The following is a 21,128-nucleotide window of genomic DNA, read 5'->3' on the forward strand; positions in this document are numbered from 1 at the left end:
CAGTCCTTAAGCAGTGTTGTGCAGTCTTACCTGGAGGCAGTTTGTTACTCTCTCTGGACTTTATGGCTCTTTTGCTCCATGTTGCTTGTGGTTTGATACTTTCTAGTAACTTCTATCTTCCTGACTTGGGTGCAAAGAGCTAATAAAAGGTAAATCCTAGAAATCCTAGTCATCAGCAGGAACCTGAGAGTTTGTCGTTATAGTTCTGCATCTGGCTTAGTCATTGATTGAATACATGGCATTGGGGAAACACTTAACTTACCCAAACCTTCAGCTTGCATCTAATCTCTAGGTGATACATGATACACTACGATACATTTACAGAGATGTATGAATGATCAGTAGTTCTGCCCAGGTCGCTGGACAGAAAGATGCTATCGAGAATGGTGGACTTCTGTGCTGTGAATGAATTAATGGTTCACCAGTTGCATACAAAAACACTTTGCTTGGTATCATGTGTGAAACTAACATTTCCCTTTCTCCCCTTTACAGATGTACTTTCAGATTCCCTAGCACAGTTATAAAGATCCAGTTCACATCTTTATACCATAAAGAGGAAGCAAAAGAGGAAGCCTCATCGCCTCCCCTTCGGCCACTTTACCCTCAAATATCGCCTCTGAAGATCCACATCCCGGAGCCGGATCTCCGGAGTGTGGTCAGTCCCCTCCCATCCCCTACAGGCACTATCAGGTAAGATGTTGACTATCCAGAGTGCTTTCTGGAAACTCCATCTGTGTTCTCTGACATAAGTCTGTCAGCTCTGTTTTGTTTGGTATACTTGTGCATGAAATGCCCCATTAAAAATAACTAGTTAAATATCTGATGTTCAAAAATGACGGAAGACCCCTAAAAACTGTGTTTTGGTAGCTGGAAGTAGGGCACAAGGGTTTTGTTTAAGAGCTTGAAGGGTTTGGGGGAAATTGTTAGTCTCATGCTATAGAGTTACTAGTCTGTCTTTGGCAGTGGAATTAGAAGTGTATCGAGCTACCTATATACATAGAGAAAAGAAAGCAGGCAAATACTTTCTATGTTGAGACCGCCTGTTTTATTTTTGTCTCAATAATACTTTGTTGTTGCTGGGTGGTGCCGGTATTATCTGAAGTTGGGACAAGGGTGGCTGGCCATTGGTACGTGGTTTCCTGGGAATAGAAGGAAATGGGGGTAGGATGCTGGCGGTGTGCTAAGGGGCTGTAGCAATCTGAATGCACATCTGTGCGAGTATCCTGTTTTTTAAATTACCTGATTCATGAATGTGCAATAGAAATAACCTGAACATCAAGTTACTGTCTGGAATATTTTCTTTCTTTCTTTTTTCAGCAATGAGCTGATGTTATGGATTGCAGTGTAATCTCTTTCAACATTAAAGCTGTTACTTGAAGTATAATAAATTCTATAAAGTAAGGTAGACTCGTGATATATGATGATGTGTTAAGAGTTTTAAAATGTGCAGACTTCAGAATAGCAAAAGCATACCTGGTAATAGTAATAGCCTTTTGTTTGTTTTCTTGTCTGCACATTTGTAAAAGAGTATAATAAACATCTTCTGACAGTTAGCACTAATACAGTGAGTAGTATTCACATTTACATGACTGAGAAGAACTTCAGTGTCACAATAAAGCCAGTTTGGTTTTGTATAGATCTGGAGGGCTTGCTTGTTTGGGTTTTTCCGCAGGTCTTGCAGAGCTGCACAGATGTACAGTGCAGATATTCTAGAAAGAGGGGGATGGAGGTAGCTGTGGTTTTAGTCCTCTGTTCAGGCACTGCTTTTAGTTTATATTTAACCTTCTCTTTTTAGATGAAGCTTGTTGCTGGGAGGGGAGGGGGATGGTTTCTTTGCCAACATATGGTAGTTAGTTTCCATTCAGTCATCTTGCGCAAAGCAGCACAGTGTGGTTTGTGTTACTAACAGAGGCTGTATCTTCTGACTCTGGCATATGCCTGCAACTGATATTTGACTCCCCGAGAATGTTTCTTTTGCATAAGGAGAAAGTGGAAATAGTAGTGTTGAATTGTGCTCAGCCCCTAACGGAGTGTTTACTAAGGATGATTAATGATTGCATCTGTTTGTCTTGAGCAGAAGCTAATCCAGCCAAGTCTTCAGAAAACCTCAAAAGACATCTGAGGTTTCACTTGCCAAACCCCTTTCATTTCCGAGTTCCTCTTACACAGAGGAGGGGCGGACACGTTTGTAAACATCCCTGCTCAGCCCCTTCAGCCTTCCCCTCTCATCCAGCAGGGTCTCGCAGCTCTCATACCCTGTGGGCCAGGCTTTGGGAAGTGATTTGGGGGTTCCTGCCCAAGAAAGGGAATGCTCTTTGGGGAGCATGTAGCGACGCATTCTGGCCATCTGGCTCTCAGGGCAGCTCTCTGCTATCCTGGTGGCTTCACCGTGGTGGGTGAGGCTGGCAGTGTCCTCTCCCCCTTCCCAAGGGCAGGTGTGGGGAAGCTGGCTGGGGCTGGGGCTCGGTGTGGGACACGCACTCCTCTCCCATCTCTGGCTTTGGGAGGTGGTTGCATGAGCTGGGCTCTCCTCCTCCTCCCTCTCCCCCTTCTAGTATTTACTTTCCTAATTTGGTGCTTTTGCCTCGCTCCTCCCTGATTGGCCCATGGAAAATTATTGCAGTTTGGAAATCCTGGGCAGCCTGAAATTTCCTTTTTGGAAAGTGGCTCCTGGCCCCCTTTTCCTGCCTCCACCCCGGTGCGGGGCAGAGGCTGTACCAGCACTCCCACCGTCAGATCCAGCCCTGCCCTCCTGACCCCAGGCCCTGCTCTGCCTGCCTGTTTACATTGCAGCTTGCTTCCCTGCAGGTTCCCCCCCTGTAAGCTTCTGGGTTTTTTCCAGCCTGTTTATTTTCCCTCTGCAAAGTGCACTGCCTAGAGAGGGAATGAGCTTTAGTTAAACACAACCAAACCTGCCACCCTCAGCAGCTTTGCAAAGCAAGATTCCTGCTTACTCCTAGGGAGAAATGTGTCCACGGTTTTCTTAGCTAGGTGTTTTATCTCCAAGAGGGGCCACTTGCAGACGTGTTTTGAATGCTGTTGTACAGCTTTAAGGGAAAATGTTGGTTGGCAGCATGCTGTGAGGCTTACACACAGGCATGGCATATTTCTTCCTGCTTTGAGTTCAAAATTCCTTAAAAAAAAAAAAAGTAGACTTGAATGTTCCAAAAAGGAAAAGGCCACTGTGGTTGTAAGAAATTGGTATAAGCAGCCTGTATAATTCAAGGCATTGAAAAGCTGAGTGAAAACCATGTGTAGTTTGGTTAAGTTCAGCCCCACCTGTTGGGAGATACAATGGATTCACAATTTCAGAAGTTAAGGGACGGTCTTCTGGTACCTGGCTTTAAGGTTCTGCAGCTTGCATTTGGAGGATCCGCTTTGGGTGACACTGGTGAGATGAAGTTCCTCACCTATACTATAGACACGTAACTTTGCCTAGTTTTGCTATAAATCTGTAGTATCTACATGAATGTGACTCCATATATGTGGTGCAATCTAGTCCCCAGAGTGGTTTGCACTTGAATTGTAAACAGGTCTGCAGAGACAAGGTGTGATGTAGGAGCCTGTTCCTGGTATCAAAGTCATGCTGAGTTGGAGTTTAGATTTAGTGTTTAGTTTTCTCTTTATTATCTTCCAGTCGGTGTTAATGACCCTGTAGTAGTAGCTTAACTCAGTTTTCCAAACAGCATTGCCCGTCCAGCACTGCCCCTCAAGGGTGGGGTTTTTTTAGTATTTATGAAAATTAAATTATTTCTCTGTACATGCTTCCCTATTCTAAACAGCAATTATGTTCTCACTGATAAATATTAAAAAAAAGCCTACAATGAAGAAATACTAGATGCTGTACTATGGTCAGTATCGTTATTCATATTTTACAGCTGCTACGTCTGGCTTATCTTTGTACCAGAATGACTGTGGGCATGAACACTTTGTCTTGTACTTGTCTGTTTTTTCACTGGAAGGGCATGCATAGTTAGCTTACATACACATTCTTTATCAGTAAAAAAATAAAATAAAATTCTTAGACTTGTAGGAGGAAGAGCCCTTAGCACCCTGTGAGAACCACTGATTGAAAAGTGTCTGGTGAGGTTCTGTGCTGATAGTGAAACTGGTATATTGGACCCAAATTTTTGTTTTAATTGTTAGTACTTAATGTGCCTGCTCATGTTTGGCTGTTACTAAAAGGGTCGATAATCTAGTTTACAATGGAATTAATGGTGTGAATAATGAAAGATCAGCTGGTGTCCTTCTGCATCTTTTGTTTTATAAGCTTGATTAGTAAACCAGAAGGTGTGAGCTTAATTGCCATGGTTTCATAAGCTATACTCTTGAAACCTTCTTTTTTTTTTTTTTTTTTTTTTTTTTTTTCCCTTATTTTCAGTAGGCAAAATTAGTTCCGTAACATGTTGCATGCTCTGATAGTGGATTACTCAGAGGTAACTGCAGTTACTTTGGCTTAGCCATCAACTTGTTTTGTGGCCTTTAACAGGCCATTTAAATTCATTGTTTGATTTTTATATATATATATAGTGTAATTACTACTTTCCAAGAGTAAGTAGAAGATAAATTATGTATTGGGCTTTTATTCCATAAAGCGTAACAGAAGTGTGTGTTTGTGTGAGCCGTGTTATAGTAATGTGCAAATACTGGCTATGCTTTGATTCAGACTTGGCTTGGAAAAAGGGAGTACTTTGTAATAGGCTCTAGGACAGCTGTACAAAACTGTTTCAGAACACTTGGGATTTAATCTGGACTTGCACGTGTCCTCTGAAGGTATGTAGTGGGAAGCTGAATGAACCCTGACTTCAGTGGATGCATTCACTTGCTGGAACAGGATGCATAAATGCTGCCTGCTCTGTTTCATTCAGGCTTTCCTTCTTTCTATAGCACTATTAGCCATTTAACTGAAAAGCAGGTGAAGAGCTCCAAGGCAGGTTTTTTGCAGGCTCTTTTGCATTGTCTCAGTTATCCATTACTTCCTGTAGCATATACAGCTTGGGTAACTCCCACAATTGGGCAGACCGGTGATTATTTTTAATCACCCTTGTCTCCAAACCACAAGCCAACTAGTGTGATGCATATACATTAGGTAAGAAAAGCAACAATCTATATACATCTGTACTGGGCTTGGGAGTTCCTACGCATATATATTTCAGACAGTGGACCATGTGCTAGAGGAGATGTGCCAAGCCATGTGCTAGAAGAAAAGTTGCAGATGTCACCAGCTACACGAGCACTTCCTCTTCCCCAATCAGTATAAAATGTTCACTGAATCCATGGTCAGAGTGAGCTCACTTCCTTTTGAAGAGGGGAACCAAACCACTGGAGCACAGACAAGTAATAAGAATTTCAGCTTTTGCAGATAGCTAACTTTCCCTCACTGTGGCTTGTTCGACAGCTTTGTTTTTCTTCAGTGTTAAGCAGGCAGGGCAGCTCTCAGATTTCTCCTTTCACATCAAAATCCAGCTTGGTTTGGCAGTCGCACCACTTGTGATTGTTTCTGAAACATGCAACATGCAAGAACTTGCCTTTTCTTTGAGTTACGATTTTGGGACTGGGCCAGGGAGGGAGAGAGCAGCAGAGGATTCTCACCCACGATTGCTGATTGGTGTGTCATGGAAATGCTTGTTTCACAAGCCAAAGTGCTGTACTTTGACCTGATTCTTGCTTATTGCACGTAAAAAGCGTACCTGTATCTTTTGGTGCCCCTTTTTGCAGACTCATGAAATGGAATATAGGGGTAGTCTGGGGTTTGTGGTATTTCTCTAACAATAGTCCTGGTGTGTGAAGCAACACACCTTTGATTTGCATTTGAGGAGGAGACTGGGGAAGATTTTAAGAAATGGGGGTTCTCCCTTTGAACTCAACAGGGGCTTAGAAAATTTGCCTATCCGGACAGGAATCTCTATACTGGCAGTGTTGCCAAGGCTATAACTCTTATCACTGCTATGTCTTTTGTACCTGCTTTACAAATGTGCATTTTGGCATTTTTCAAAGGCACTGCTTATGTGCATACCATATCCTAAACCACAAAGTTGGAGATGAGTTTTTTCCTCTTTAACAATGCAGGTTCCAAGTCAGGTGAGCAATTTTACGTGGGATCCCAGGTAATCCTCTCTCTTTGTCATAGAGAGGATAGGTGCTTTATCAATGTACCTGGCTTAAATTAAACCTCTATAGCTTGATCTGTGCGGATACCTTTCTTGCAGAGAAGAATGAAATTAAGTAATAGAGCAACTTCCCTGCATTCTCATGCTGCCTCTCCTTCTGGGGAAATTGGCACTGGAGTCTGGGAGTGTTTCTGTTCCCAGCTTGTTCGTAGACTTGTAATGTGACCATAAATACATCATTTAACCACTTGTTGCTTCATTTTTTTAATTTCTTTTTCCCCCCAGTCTGTAAAATGTGGCTAGTATTGAAAGTCTGGAGATTTTTACCTAAGAATCTCTCTGTGTACTCAGGTAACAAGATCCCTCTAGCGCAGTATTCTGCTTAAGATGGGTGTGTTTGGGGTAGTAGAACACAGCAAATGCAGAGTAATGCTAACTTACATGTAGTCTGTCTTCACCATTTTCTTGGAGCAGGGACTGCCTTGGAGCAGGGACTTCCTGACCATCTGTCTAATAAAGCCCCTAATGGATTCCCTGTCTTCCTCCTTTCCCCAAGAACTTGTATGAAGGCCTTTTGCATTCACATTGACTTCTAGCATCAGCCCTGTGTTGTTCCACAGTGTAACTACAAACGTAGAAGCACTTTCTCTTGTTTTGGATGTGCTGTTTAGTTTCATTTTGTGTTCACTATCTTTTCTATTGTAAGAGACCAGGAGCTGAACACCACCTCTTGGTTTTGTTTTTATAGGCTCTGTCACCTTGCACCTCACTATTTGTTGCCTGTATGGAATTCATCCCCTATCTCTGATCATCCTAGTTATTCCTGTCAGTAGCTTCTCTGGATCTGGTGTATCCCCTCCCCCCCCCCCCCTTTTTTTTTTTTTTTTTTTTTTTTTTTTTTAAATCACAAGACTTAAGCAACACACTGCATCCTGGGTGTGGACATACCATGCACACAGTGGGTTTTGCACTCTGATTCTTTAATTAAAGCAAATTGATTTTGGACATTCCAGCAGAAATGCAGTAAGTTGTACATATTCTCCAGTATCTGGTGTTTAAAGACTCTACTGTTGCTAGCAAGCACTGTGAACTTAAGAGGCTGTATTCTTGTTGGCAGGAGTTGAAAGTGGATCATGCTGCTACAGAGACTTGTTGCGTTCTCAATAGCCAGAAATTAAGTCCTGTGTTTAAAAAGTGTTCTGCCCCTTACGTGGGTGAATGGATTGCAGACACAGTGTTCAACCTTCATCTTTCTGGCCTTCCAGCCAAAGAGGGGTTAACCATTAAGTGGAAAACATGCTGCAGATGACTGATGTGATTCAGCACATGGTTGTAGTCCGATTCTAGAGCTGAGTCTCAGCATGGTATTTGGGGAACTGTGGCTCGATGGCTGCCTGCAGTCAGTGTTTCAAGTTGAGATGCTGAATCTGTAGTGAGTAACAAAGATCTCTGGGACTTGGGACACTAACCGTGGTGCCACAGGATTAAGACTGGGGGTAACTGCAGCTGGTTTGCTTATGTGCTGTGTGTGACTTTTAATGGTATAAAACATTTGCTTCCTCTCCAAAATGCTCTCTCTTCTGCAACAGAAAGCTTAACCCAATTTAGCTTGGATTGCTTGTAACCTAAGGTTGCCTGCGTGGACAGTAAGCGTGGATCACAGCAGTAAGTTAGGATGTCTGAGAGCTGGGTGGGATTGCAAACTTCGCTATGCTTTTCTCAGTAAAAGGTTATAGTATCAAAATGGATCAAGTTATTGCCAAGAATTGATGTAATATTAATATCCGACAAATCATAACCACTGCCCCTACCATGGATTTATTTGTATAGCACAAATTGGTGTTTGTAAGGGAGAAGTCTTTTTGTTCTGTAATATTTTTAAAGGGGGTGTGAGTGCATGCAAGCATCCCCTGCTCTGGGTGGCAAGGAGAATTCCAGGAACTCCAGGAAATTGATGTCACTGCATTGTGTTTGCTTGTTTTCTTTTGAATGCACTAATGTTTAATTTTAACTTAACCCTGGGAGGGGTATTTTTAGTAGAGTGTTTCTTTACTCCTTCTGTCCCATATTGGGGGGGATGACAGATTGTGTCTCTTTGTTTTTTCCAGTAGTCAGCTTTCTCCCTTCCCTCTGAAGAGCTCTGTGACGATTGCCTGAGAGCTTGAACACTTAGCAGCATGTGTTACCCTGTCTCTTTGCATGAAGTGGCTAAAAGTTCATGTTGTTTGTTCTGTTCCCATGTCTCTTGACTTGATCATTGATCCAGGCTGGAAGGAAGCAGGGCTACCTGGACAGAAGTGTTCCATTCTGGTAAAAGAATAATACCTCTTTCAAATCTTTAGCTACTGCTGTAGCTGTCCCAAGGGACAGCTGCTTCTTTAGGAGACTATCATGTTCTTCAGTGACTGTCTGCTGAGAGAAGCTGGCTCTTCTAAAAATTAACAACACTTTAGGTTGGAGGGGCTTTGTTAGCACTCAAGAGAATCACAGCCCTGCAGGCTAAGGATTTCTACCTTTGTTATTTCATTTTTTTAAAAAAGGCAAAAGATCATACTTAAAACACATCATCAGTTTCAGAATCTAAAATATGAACAGCAAAAACGAGACTACTTGCTCTGCTGATCTTGAAGAAACAAATCAATTGTATTTGAACTGCATGGAACAATCTTTGAAACCATACTAGTTTTATTTATTTATTTATTAAAAGCGAAGAAATACAGCTCTGTGCAGGGCATGGATTTACTGGAGAACTCTTCTTTCTTCCATATCTAGCCTGAGTTTTGGCTACTGTCTCTGTGGTTTGCTGTTTGTGTATTTCTGCAGGTAAAGGACGAAATCAGAAAACAATTTCATCCTGTTCCATTCCTAGTCCTTATGTTACAATAATTGCTTGGGTGCCAAACACAAAGATGATAAAAGAATTGCTGTGGTTTTGGTTTGTCATTTTCATATATGAAAATTGCTTTCATTTGTAATTATCTACACATAAGAAGTGTGTATGTGAAGAAGCTATTGAAAAATGACAGTGGAATAATTAAACTCACACCAGCTCCCAATGTGAATACTAAGACATCAAGGGTGTCTTCTGTGGTTTAGCTTTATCCGCTTCCAAAGCATGGAATAGCAAACTTTGATTCATTTTCCTGCACGGACAGGTCTCTGCTTTTTGAAAGGCTAGGTAAGAAATGCCTTTATCTCTGGCATAAAGAGATACAATGTTGATGAGCCCATACATATATATACCTTGCACCTCCTGAAAGCTTCATCTCCTGCTGCCCTTCTGAACAGCATTGACATCACCCGTTAATGCAAAGGACTATCAGTGAGCGCTGAAAGGGTTACCAGGTGCTATGGAGTGCTTTAGGTGGGTACTATTATGGGAGATGGGTGAGCTTGGATTTCCTATTGCAAGGATATGCTGGGTATTGCTGTTGCCTTTTCCTTCTCTTCCAATCCTCCCATCCTGTAACTCACTTTTCAGAGAAACCAGTCTCTTATGCTGAGCTCAGCACTGCAGCCATTTGCAAAGATGCCACGAAGAGAAGCAGCACTTCTCAGTTTACAGGCTGGACTGTGGTAGGAAGCGGTCATTCCTTACACTGTCAGATTGCTTATGCACCGAAGGTATTGCCCATTGAGCAAACAACGGTTGTCTCACTGTTTCCTCTCCGTCTGCACTTGTACATGTGTGTGGGAAGCTATTTAGACAGTCACCTTTTTGAGGAAGAGACAGTGTTCTGTATGTTTTCATGGCAGCGTTTAGCACAGCGCTTTGAGTATGAGTTACTGCATTTATTTCTGTCAGGGTTAGCACTGTTATTGGGCATTTGACTGGTAAGAGGATTGATTTTGCCAGTTTCACTGAATTCCAGTTCCCAGCTGTAGGCTTCAATTTGCATCTTTTCGTACCATTTGAACTGCTTGTTTTGCTATGTAAATCTTCTGTGTATTGTTTTGCTTTCCTGTTTGCTGTTTCTTTCTTCTTACGTAAAAGGCACATGTAATTCTGGGATTTGGTTGTGCATCATGCTGCTCTGGCGTTGCACCCTTCAGTGCCCGACAGCACAGAACAGAGAAAGACAGTTTCATCCCTCTCTTTCCATCCTTCCAGCCCTGTAAATCAAGGATGTGTGATCCCTAGACAAGCCTTTCTGATTAGTTCTCATCTTGTAGCACTCACTTCTGTGTGCCTGAGTGGTGCTGCAAATTATAGCTACCTTTTATTTGTTTGTAGCTTTTTATCACCTTTAGCATGGCTTTCCTGCTCAGTTGCTGTTCCTGCAATGCCATCGTGTGGTGGCCCTGGGACTTTAAATGTGTCTTTTCCCCATACTAGCCAAAGCTGAGGAGTGAGCGGTCTTCTGTGTTTTATACTAGTGATTGCAGCTGCCTTTTGTTAGCTGCATTGGTGTGCTGGTGGATGAAGGCAATACCTGTCTCTAGCCGTGTGGGTATGATCTTCTAAAGCTCGGGTGTTGTGTTAAACAGGGACCTCCGTGGCAGATGCCTGGACTGGGTGCTTTAACTATGATACTATAAAAGAACACAGCCTTGTATTTATCAGAGGGGTTGGTTAAATATTACCTGTCTTACAAGGAGAGTAGTGTGTTGTTCTTTCACAACTTATAGTAGCAAGCTGTTTATTCAGTTAGGTAGTCATCCCTGATACAGTGTACGTTGTTTGAAGGGCCTCTCTGGGAATTGTTTCATACTTTGAGACTGCTGTCTTGTGATCGCAGAAAGTGTGTGTGGCGGGGGCTGTGTGTGCACAGAATTTGGTAGAAATTCCCGTTTTATCTTTGACTTTTTTTTTTTTTATCAGTATGTCTGGGCTTTGGATAAGCCACAGGGGCAAAAGTAAGTCCAGTGCATATCTGCTTCTCTGACCTGGGAGCTTTACTGTACCTTGGAGAGTGACAACTGCGTGTTGTTAATAAATGAAGTAACAAATAACTATTTCCTTTTTGCCTTTCTAGTGTTCCCAACTCTTGCCCGGCCAGTCCACGTGGTGCTGGATCCTCAGGATATCGTTTTGTTCACAACATTACCTCGGATCTGCAGCTGGCAGCAGAGTATGCTGCAAAAGCAGCATCAGAGCAGCAAGCAGATGCATCTGGCGGGGACAGCCCAAAGGTTCAGAGAAACATTACTTACCCAGCAGTGCTCATTGGGAGGCTTATTAAGACCTGGCAGTTTATTGCTAGTGCTGGATATAGTTAAAAGGGGTTTAAGAATACCCTGGCCAAAAGGGTGCTGTATATGGTATCCTCCAGAGTTTTTGAGACCGTGCCTTCAAACCAGCAACTTACTAGTGGTAGACAATGAATCTGCTTGCTTAACTGCCCAAAATGTATTCAAGTCATTCACTAACATGGTTAGGCAAGAAGAACTTTTTTGCTTGTTTGATAAATCAAGAAGCTATAAAGATGATGTGCATTAAAATCCAGACTCTCGTCTTCTCCTTTTAAGTAATGGTATTTTGCAAAACACAGTTGGAGAAAGGGGAGGCAGGGGAAGAAACCAGATCCTTGCCATGAGAAATCTGTAGTCTGACATTAAAACAAACATGAAGCCTGTCAAGTAAGCGTTAAATGAGGAAATCAGCAAGTGGAATTTAGATTAAGAAATAACTTAGTCGTAATGATGAAATTTAATTTTGTGAGTGGATCTTCAGATCAAAGTTAAAGGTCTAGATCCAAAACCACCTGATTTGGGATTGGGTGGAGGAGCACAATACTAGGTGGCTTTTTTTGTAGCTTGAATTCTCCCTTGAGACAAGAAGGGCTGTTCTTGGAGTAATATTGAAAGCTGGGAATATGAGCTCTGGCAACCTAATTAAAGTTCCTAGAATGAAACAAATCCTGCTGGAGACGGGAAGGGAGAGGATCAAGTTTCATATTGGGCTCGTTGCTGGGAGGAGAGCTGATAGCATGCTTGCGTGAAACCTTCCTAACAAAGTATAGTTGTAGCTGGGCAGAACTGAAGGCTTCAGTTTCATGAACACTGAAAGCAATGAATGTACCCTACACCCTCTAACTATTTGCTTACCATTGCTTGTCCTCATCCTGTTCCTTGTGCTGGTAAATTCAGTGGAGGGTGGAATCAGATTAAAGTTGGCTTTTTTGTGTGTGTTTGTGGGGAGAGGGAAGGAGATTCTTAAATGTGGCTCAGTCCTAAAGCCCTGTTAGCACACAAATGCTTGTGCTAAATTGGGAGGTGGCATTATAAAACAGCAGTGAAAGAGAAGAGGGTGATGCTGCTCTTAGTTGACCCTGATGCTCTCTTAGCATCTGCGAAAACTACAGTCCAATGTGGTTTTTTTAGTTTGGGTTGTTGGTACATGCTAGTTGTAGGAATTCTTTGTTAACGACTAAATTTCTGTTTGGGTTTGTTTTTGTTTTCCTTAGGATGAGTCCAAGCCACCCTATTCTTATGCTCAGCTAATTGTGCAGGCTATATCTTCAGCACAGGACAGGCAATTAACACTAAGTGGGATCTATGCCCACATTACCAAGCATTATCCATATTACAGGACTGCTGACAAAGGCTGGCAGGTGAGTTCTTGACACTGACAAGCTTTTAAACTACTTTGACAGGGCTTATCTGCTTTGAAATGCATTTATTAAAGATTTGGGGCACTGGGAATAGAGCTGCTTTGACTATTCCCAGAGTCAATTTGTTTAACATAAGCTAACTAGTTTGTTTGTGGGTGATTAGTTTTTTATTTTTAAATACTTTCTAGGGCAATGTAGTTGTTACTATTGGGCTTTCTGGTTTCTGATACCCTTTTAGTGCTGTAGTCATGTGTCTTTCACTTTTGTTTGTTTTTTTCTCTTCCACATCCTTGCTATCAGTCATTCTCGTGCCTAGATACTTGCCTGAATCTTGCTTAATCATTCACCTTATCTTCATTTGGCATAAGCTGTCCAAGCAGATGTCCGGGCTAAAACAGAGGTCCCAGTCCTTAATCATAATACCTTCAATAATCAGAGATCTTTTGTTTTCCCAGTGTATCAACTGCATTGCGTAAGTCACAGTTTTCAAGTTTTGAGTCTAAGAATGGGAACTTGGGGAACTTTGAGTCTGTATATCCCTTATAGTCTTAAAGGAAATCTGACCAGCTTCATAGGAGGGTTTGGATGTAGTTAATACATGCTAAATCAAGCTTAAATGTTCACTTGAGGGCTGCTTTCAAAGTTCCAGAAACCTCAGCTCCACCTGCTTTCAGACTTTTTCTTGGCATCACACCTCTGAAATTGTTGTTACTAGAATATAATACACTAATGCAGCTGGAAAGACTCTTGCAGCTGCTGATTTCATTGTGTTCAACTGGCAGGAGCAGTACTGCTTGGTGCACTTTGAGTACAGTTGGAATAAATACATTTCTGCCTCCCTGGCTTTTCCCTGCAGTTCTAATTAATTGTGGAATTCACTTCCTGCCTTAACCTGCTCTGCAGAGTTGTGCTTTGCAAACCATTTGCTGTGTCCTGCTTCAAAGAGACGCACTTCAGTGGAGGGTGAAGTTGCCTTCCCCCTCCCCTGGCAGTGGCATTGTAAGGCTTCACTTGTGAAGAAGTTGTCTAAAGCTGCTACAAAAGCTCTTGTGTTTTGAAAGTGGAAGAGGAATGAGCTTGTGCACACCTGGGCTTACTGAGCCTTTCCCCTAGCCCAAAAGACAGCACCGTACCCAGTAAGAGGTGGGCTTTTGCAATAAAAAGGATAAATAGTCTTGTCAACATCTGCAGAGCTGTACAGTGCGAGCCTAGTGCCACATAGATAATGGATTCTTCTCAGAGGCAGCTGTCTGAAGCTGCATGTTGGCTGGCTTGCATTATGATTACCACAAGATGCAGTGTCCTTTAGGGCATGTTTGGGCACCTCGGCGATCGTTTGGCAGGTAAGCAGTTAGCACAGGCTCAGGCAATTTTTTCCACTTGCCTAAAATAAAGCCTGTCTTTTGAGAGAGTTCTGATGTGGTTTAGTGATTTCCCCCTGCCTCAGCAAAAGCTCTGCTGTCTTTGCTTTCCACAGAAAAGTCACTGCACTACCTGGTTCCAGATGTGTTTAAGTGATGGTGTAGTACTAAGCGAACCTACCTTTCAGCGTGGTTAGTAGAGACTCTGACATACTTCCCCAGGTTTTCTTTTGCAGCTCTCCCATGACTTTGGAGCTATGCAAGTTCAGTGACTTGTTTATGTCTTTATCGCTGATTCTGGCAGTGTGTATTTTATTTTTCCAAGCTGTGTGGCGAAACCCATTTGTCTTTGTTATAGGCTTCCTCATGGCAAAATAATAATCTCATTCCTCTGCTTCCTGCAGAATTCCATTCGGCACAACCTCTCCTTGAACCGTTACTTCATTAAAGTCCCACGCTCCCAGGAGGAGCCTGGAAAGGGCTCCTTTTGGCGAATTGACCCTGCCTCTGAAGCCAAACTAGTAGAGCAAGCGTTTAGAAAACGAAGGCAAAGAGGAGTGTCCTGCTTCCGAACACCTTTTGGGCCTCTCTCCTCTAGGTAACTTCAGTTTCCTCTAATCTCTATGCCAAACTCACTACAAAGAAAACAAAACCTTCTCCTGAAGTACAGTGAGCAAACTTTACTTCTGTTTGTAGTTTTGAGAGGTAATATAGTTAACTGGTCCTGAGGCATAATCTGAAAATTGTTCTGACTTCAGTGTTTACAGAAGAAAAGGGGAAAAAAAAATATCCAGAACTGAACTACCAAAATGCATCAAATAACGTATCTGTTCTGGCATCATTTCAAAGAAATCCAAAGCGGTTATCACTGGAATAAGTTTTGAGATGCCAGTCTCTCATTTCAAGAAAGCTGTGTTTAGATGTGGATTAGATCATAGTGGGAATAACTTGTGGTATTTAAAATGCTCTCCTGCAGGGAGGATCAGGTTGATCATGGTTGTCAGCAGTGAAGCAGTGGGGGTGTTCTGTGTAGCCACTCCAGTCGGCGGTGTACCTGCAAAAGAGGAGCTTTTTGTAGCAGCAGCTTTCTCTGAGCCCTGTAGCTGTGAGAATAAGACTTGCAATTCAACACTAACTGGAGCAGTTTCATGTAACATTCCTCCCACACCTTTTCTGTCTGTTAAAATCGGGGGAAGCAGGGGGAGACTTTTTCAGCTGATAGCTTCTCTATCTTGTTTCTCATTAAAGAAATGTTCGATTCCTCATGTGTTCAGTGGCTGCCAGAGATGGCAACCAAGTGGCTGGGGAGGGAGGCAGCAGAGAGAAGGGGGAGCATCCTTTTGGCATATGCAGGGCCAGACACTTGATTCTATACTGCATCTTTCTTTCTCTCCCCGTGGCTCTCAAACACTGTCAAAGATCCTTTGAGAATGGCCTGAAACTATAAAACTGATCTGAACATGAGGCACTTAACAGGTTCTCTGTCAGCACTGGGTGTTAAAATAAGCAGGCTCTGAAGGGTCTAATTCCCTTCAGCAAGGAATAATCTGACAGTATTTGGTGCTAGAGTGTTTGGTGAGGTTACTGTGTACCTTTCAACTCTTCCCAGCAAGACTGTAGTGGGTAGTATGGAAGAAAAGTCTGTCCTTCTGCTTGAGAGTCCTGTGCTGGAGATAACTCTTGGTCTCTGCTGCTGTCTTGTGGTCAAAATGCATCTACACCTGCCAACACTATGTTCTGGTGTTTCAGGAGTGCTCCTGCCTCCCCTACTCACCCTGGCCTGCTGTCCCCTCACTCTAGTGGCCTACAGACTCCAGAGTGCCTATCACGGGAGGGCTCACCCGTTCCACATGATCACGACTTTGGGTCAAAGTTAGCCTCAGTTCCAGAGTATCGGTATTCACAGAGTGCACCTGGTGAGTAGCTCTTGTTTCACAGATGGTGACTGTTCAGTTGCAGCAAGTGCCATGCCGGGGACACCACAGGAATGCTTCTGCCAGTGTGTTACAGGAGGATCTGGGTCTCTTTCCACTTCATGTTTAAAGACTGATGATGCATATGCAACTTAAGACTATTTTTCTTACTAGCCTTTGGACGAGGGGGCAGGACATAAAGGATGTGTAGAAATGCATGAGCTAACCTTGAACCAGGTAGCTCTAAAGAGCTGACAGAGTAGCCCTGGCAGTCTGTAGCTCGCTCTCACTAACTTGCCAGCCTTCTGGGTAAGATCAGCTTGGCTATGCAGAGCTCTGTCATGCTGGGGCCAGGGCTTTGGTAATTTGTGAAGCCCTGTTAAGTATCTGTTTGTCTAGCTGTGCTGTGACTAGCTTGATGTATAGAGTGTTCCTGGTGAGGCTGGGGGACAAAGCTCATTAAGTAAAGCTTCCTTTTTTGTGCTTATTGTGGCTTTTGTTCACAGAAATGTACTCGGGTGGCAAGTAAGGGTTTTGTAAGTTAAGAAAGAGAAGATAGACAATGGTACTTCTGAAGTCTTATTCTCTGTTCCCTGTCACCACTCCTGCCAATGCTGAAGGACTGAGTGTTGCAGATTAGAAGTACATGGGTGAAATGAATGGAGGCCTTTTTGCCTTTCCTGTTAATGTATGCTTCTCTCTTCTGTCTAGGATCTCCAGTCAGTGCCCAGCCAGTGATTATGGCTGTTCCTCCCCGACCATCTACTCTGGTGGCAAAACCAGTCGCATACATGCCAGCGTCAATAGTGACTTCTCAACAGCCTTCATGTCATGCAATTCATGTAGTTCAGCAAGCTCCCACTGTTACAATGGTCAGAGTTGTGACCTCCTCTGCAAACTCAGCGAATGGATACATCCTCACAAATCAGGGCACAGCAGGAGCAGCTCATGAAGCTGCAGGAGCAGTGTTGGACTTAGCTGGTGACCACCGAGGTAGCTTTTCACCTCCCTTGCTATTCTGCTAATAAGTCTTGAGCAGGCTTGAGGGGGGGTGGATAGTCAAACACTGTTTCACTCACTGAGTCCTTAGTCTTTAACAAAAGATATTTCTCCAGGTAAAACTTAAATCAAGTGAAAGTTCATCCATTTTGATGTCTCCAGCAGTGAGCAGAACATCTGTGCTCCTTGTCTCCTTTCTTGCCAAAAGAGGTGGCCTGGGAAAAGCTGAAACTCTCTGCTTCAGGATGGCCTTGTAAATAAATGATTGAGCCCTTTTCTGCAGGCCTGGATTCCTAGAGGAAGGCATGTGCTTCTGGAAGTGCAGGCAGTGCCCCACTAAAGTAATCTTCAAGAACTAGTTAGAACAAAGGCCTCTTCTCCTAAGCTGGAAATTCCAGCCTTGGGGGATTTAGTGAGTTAAATGTTCTCTTGCTGTGATCTAGACAACACCTTGTCTGCTCAACGTTTCAGAAGGGCTTAGTGCTACAAGGTAGATGTGTGTAGTGCCAGCAGCAAGACTAGTCACTCTGCTTTTATGTGGGCAGTGGGGCAGTAGCTCTTCTCTGAGGGAAAGAAAAAACTGACAAAGATCTTCCCCTACTGCAATAGCAGGACCACTAACATTTTTTGTTCGTTGGGAATCTTGCTTGAGTTTCACTTGCATTCTCTAGAAATTCCTGTCTGGATCCCATACATGTTCCTGAAGCACTAACAGTTGCAGCTGCCTATCTGTCACCTGCTCCCTTCTTTCACTAGTTCTTGCTGTCACTTGTTCTTTCCCTACTTGTCCTTCTCTTATTCCCGCTCATATCCTTTTCTGGTCTCTACTTTCCCTTTGTCTTTCCTGGTTACTCCATTCGCCTTCCTAATGTCCCTGCTTTCCTTGCCTTTTCTCTGCTTCCCGTCAGCTTGCTTACAGGTCTCAGATCAATGCTTGTGTGTCCCATCTAACTCAGTTCTTGTTGTCTACTCATGTTAAAATGGGAGAAGTCTTCTCTTCCTACATGACTAATGAGTTTGTGCTTCCTGCCTTCCCTGCTTTAAGACCCACAGAGCCCCTGGAAGAGAAGAGTGGTTGCCCGCCTTTCCTGCATGTCCAGCGCTGTCCTCTATCTGTTACATACCTGCTTAATTGACCCCTTACTTGTCCTGGGAAGTGAGAGAAGTGTTTGAGTGCTCTCACACAGTTATCTCTATCCAGAAACTCAGCCCTTCTTTTTTAATTTTTTTTTTTTTATCCCTCCTGGTTCGTTCCTGTGCTTCCACAGCTAGCAAAAGCTTGCAGCTGTGGGAAGACCTCCTTGTAAATCAACCTACATGCAGGTCTGACAGCAAGCTGTTGCAGACTTTTGGCTCCAGGCATTGTTTAAGATCTTAATGCCTTCTCCTGCTGTGTGGTATTGAGTCAGGCCAATTTGCCTGTAATTACACAGTAAGCTATGAGATTTGCAGTGACTGCTGTCCATATCACAGCTATTATGTGCCAGTAAGGGAGATGATGCCTTTTTAGGACAAAGGGTCAAGTTTATGATCTTTATTATTATTTTTTTTTGGCTGTGTGGCTTATGCTGTAAGAAAAATGTTTTTGATATTGATAGAGTATATGTGCAATAGAGAATATTTTAGTGTTTGCAAATAGTCATCCCTGACCTTCTGTGGTACTGAGGTATTTTCACATTGGTAAGCCTGGGGTATGTGTCACTGCTAAAACGTTAATGAGAATAAAGCCTGCCTCTAAGCCAGGGTAGAAAATGATTGTCTCTTCTGCTCTTAAGTAGGCATGGATGAAAAGCCAACGATTGCATTTGCCACAATACCTACAGCCAGCCGTGTTATTCAGACAGTTGCCAGTCAGATGGCACAGGGTGTTCCAGGACAGACAGTCACGATCCTTCAGCAGGCAGCTCCAGTGACCATTGGACAGCATCAGCTCCCTGTGCGGGCAGTCACTCAGAATGGGAAACATGCTGTCCCCACCAACAGCATCACCGGCAGCGCTTACGGTAGGCTCTATTTCCATTGCTTTCTGGTTTTTGATTGCTCTCTGCATTTAGCAGTTAGGTTGTAAAGCTGTGAGGGTTATTCTCTTCTTAATATATATCAAGTTATTCCATATGTCCCATAATTCCAAAGGTATGCCAATTCTTCGCCTCTGGCTGTAAATGTCAGTGGTAGATATCGTTCTGTCCACTTCTGTTTGCTCACTTTCCCTAGCTGGAAGACTTTTGCTATCTAGCGTTGCTTCTGAAAAGTCTTTCCTTTGTCCTCCTCTATGCATTTATTATTACTTGTACTCTCTACCTTTTGAGGGTAATTTGTTGGAAGTGTTGGTGATTCTCATGTAGAGCCTGTTTTAATTTTTTTTGTTTGCTTCTGACCAACAGCTGCTGCTTTCAGCAGGCCAAATAATAAAATTTCAGTGGTGCTCTTTAGATCTTGTGAAATACATAGAGTATTAAGAAAATTAACATACTTTCCCATCTTAAGGTCTTAGAGCCTGAGAGAAATAAGATCTATTCCATCAGGTGAACGAATGTGGGATTTTTTTATATAGAGGATGTGTTCTAGTCATTTGTCAAGCCTGATTTTTAAAACCCCATACTAGCCTCCTCTTAGTGTTTGCTCAGCACCTCAGTCATCATCCTTAGCTGAACAAAACCTGTTCACCTGAAAACAGGTTTCTTACAGCCGTTTTCAATGAGATGCTAAGCACCTCTGCCCTCCCAGGCTGGTGCTTATGGGGTGTTTGAAATTAAGGGCACTGGTGGAATTTGGATGGTTTTCATGAAGATGGGAATGTTTCTACAGAATATTCTGCCATGTCTATTTGCAGTATCACCTGGCTTGCACTGGAAATGTAAGAATGCTATTGCAGCGATGAAAAAATGATAATGATAACGTTTTTATGCAACTAGGATATTAAGGTATTCAATAGATCAGATAGGTGAAGTTGCTGCCAAGCGGTAGGGTTTGTCTAATGTAGAATCAGGCAGCTTTTTTTATTTAACATTTTTATGTTAAGATATTCTAATCTCAACAATTCTTCTAGCAGTCTTATCAAACTGGAAGGTATTCCAGTTGTATCTGAGGGGTTTTTTGTAAGTGGTAGTGAATTTTCTGGTTCACAAAATACAGCCTGAGTCTCTTGACCTTATTTGTACGAAGCGAACTTCTCTTCAACCGCATGGTTTAGGTTCTCTTAAGTCACTGAACTGTAATTGGCGACTGCCCTCATCCTTACCCTAATATTTTTCCTTTGTCCCTTTGATACTCTGCAGCCTCCTTCCCATGCCTGGGTAGAAGTTGCTGGGCTTTGAGGGCCTTTGTTCTGTTTGCTTTGTTTATTTATCCTAAGGCTCCTTCTTTGATGCACTTAGTGAACACACTAGTAATGTTGTGTCATTCCATCCTTTGCAAACCAGTCTGGAGGGCAGAGGATGTGCTGTCTCCCGAGTCCCCTTTGGCTGCCTCTCCGATTGATGCAGAGTCCAAAACCTGCGTGTATTTTGTTTTGCAAGCAGTGTTGTGTGCCAAAGCCAGTGTGTAAGCACATTCTCTGTCTGGAACTAGGAATTGTAGACATTTTTTTTAGAGGGTTGCTGCTTAAATTGTCTTTTTTTTTTTTTTTTTTTTCCCCCCTCACCACTTTGATTAATATGAGGGTGAGATCTTTTGTCAGTACTGGAATATAAGATTGGGAGCCAGAAATTCCTATGTTCTGATCCCAGTTCTGATGGGAACACATTTGGTTGTCTGGCAAAATTCTTTCCCGCCCCTTTCACAAGTGAGATGTCAGTACAGTCAATATTTGGATTCTAATCTAGTTTCCCAAGAGACTGGCTGCTCTCACTGTGCAAACAGGGCTAAAGAGAGCCTTCTAAACTGGAGGCATGGCACACAGATGCTGTAGCTTGCAAGATGTGCTGATTGTAGGTGGCCAGAGAACTGCCTGTTACAGAGGTGTGCTGTAGCTTTAACAGGGGATTATTCCTCCCCTTCTGGAGATGAATGCTTAGCTGGCAGTGCCTCCTTTGACAATGGATAGCAAGAAGGAAGTTCTATGAAAGGGGTTATTAACAGTTTGGTGAACTTGCACAAAGCTGAGATTGTCGGGAGAGAGGGAGAGACAAAGCTAGCAAGTCTTTCAAAATGGACTTGAAAACAACAGTTGAATATGTGCCAGCTATCTTG

The 21,128-nt window shown here is 42.9% G+C and overlaps 1 protein-coding gene across 2 annotated transcripts in view; it reads left to right on the top strand.

Moving 5' to 3' along the window:
* Window positions 1-21,128, top strand: part of FOXK1 (forkhead box K1) — a 56,185-nt gene that overhangs the window by 26,453 nt on the left and 8,604 nt on the right. Inside the window, exons 2-8 of one of the 2 annotated variants that reach the window (XM_056334810.1) lie at window positions 493-690; window positions 11,087-11,243; window positions 12,518-12,664; window positions 14,430-14,623; window positions 15,775-15,941; window positions 16,650-16,931; window positions 18,713-18,940. In XM_056334810.1, the coding sequence (XP_056190785.1) occupies window positions 493-690; window positions 11,087-11,243; window positions 12,518-12,664; window positions 14,430-14,623; window positions 15,775-15,941; window positions 16,650-16,931; window positions 18,713-18,940 (1,373 nt within the window). The remainder of the gene's footprint in view (window positions 1-492; window positions 691-11,086; window positions 11,244-12,517; window positions 12,665-14,429; window positions 14,624-15,774; window positions 15,942-16,649; window positions 16,932-18,712; window positions 18,941-21,128) is intronic. The other variant, XM_056334811.1, reaches the window with a different exon arrangement.

The sequence above is a fragment of the Falco biarmicus genome, chromosome 4, assembly GCF_023638135.1.
Source record: "Falco biarmicus isolate bFalBia1 chromosome 4, bFalBia1.pri, whole genome shotgun sequence".
In the NCBI taxonomy this organism is placed as follows: Eukaryota; Metazoa; Chordata; class Aves; order Falconiformes; family Falconidae; genus Falco; species Falco biarmicus.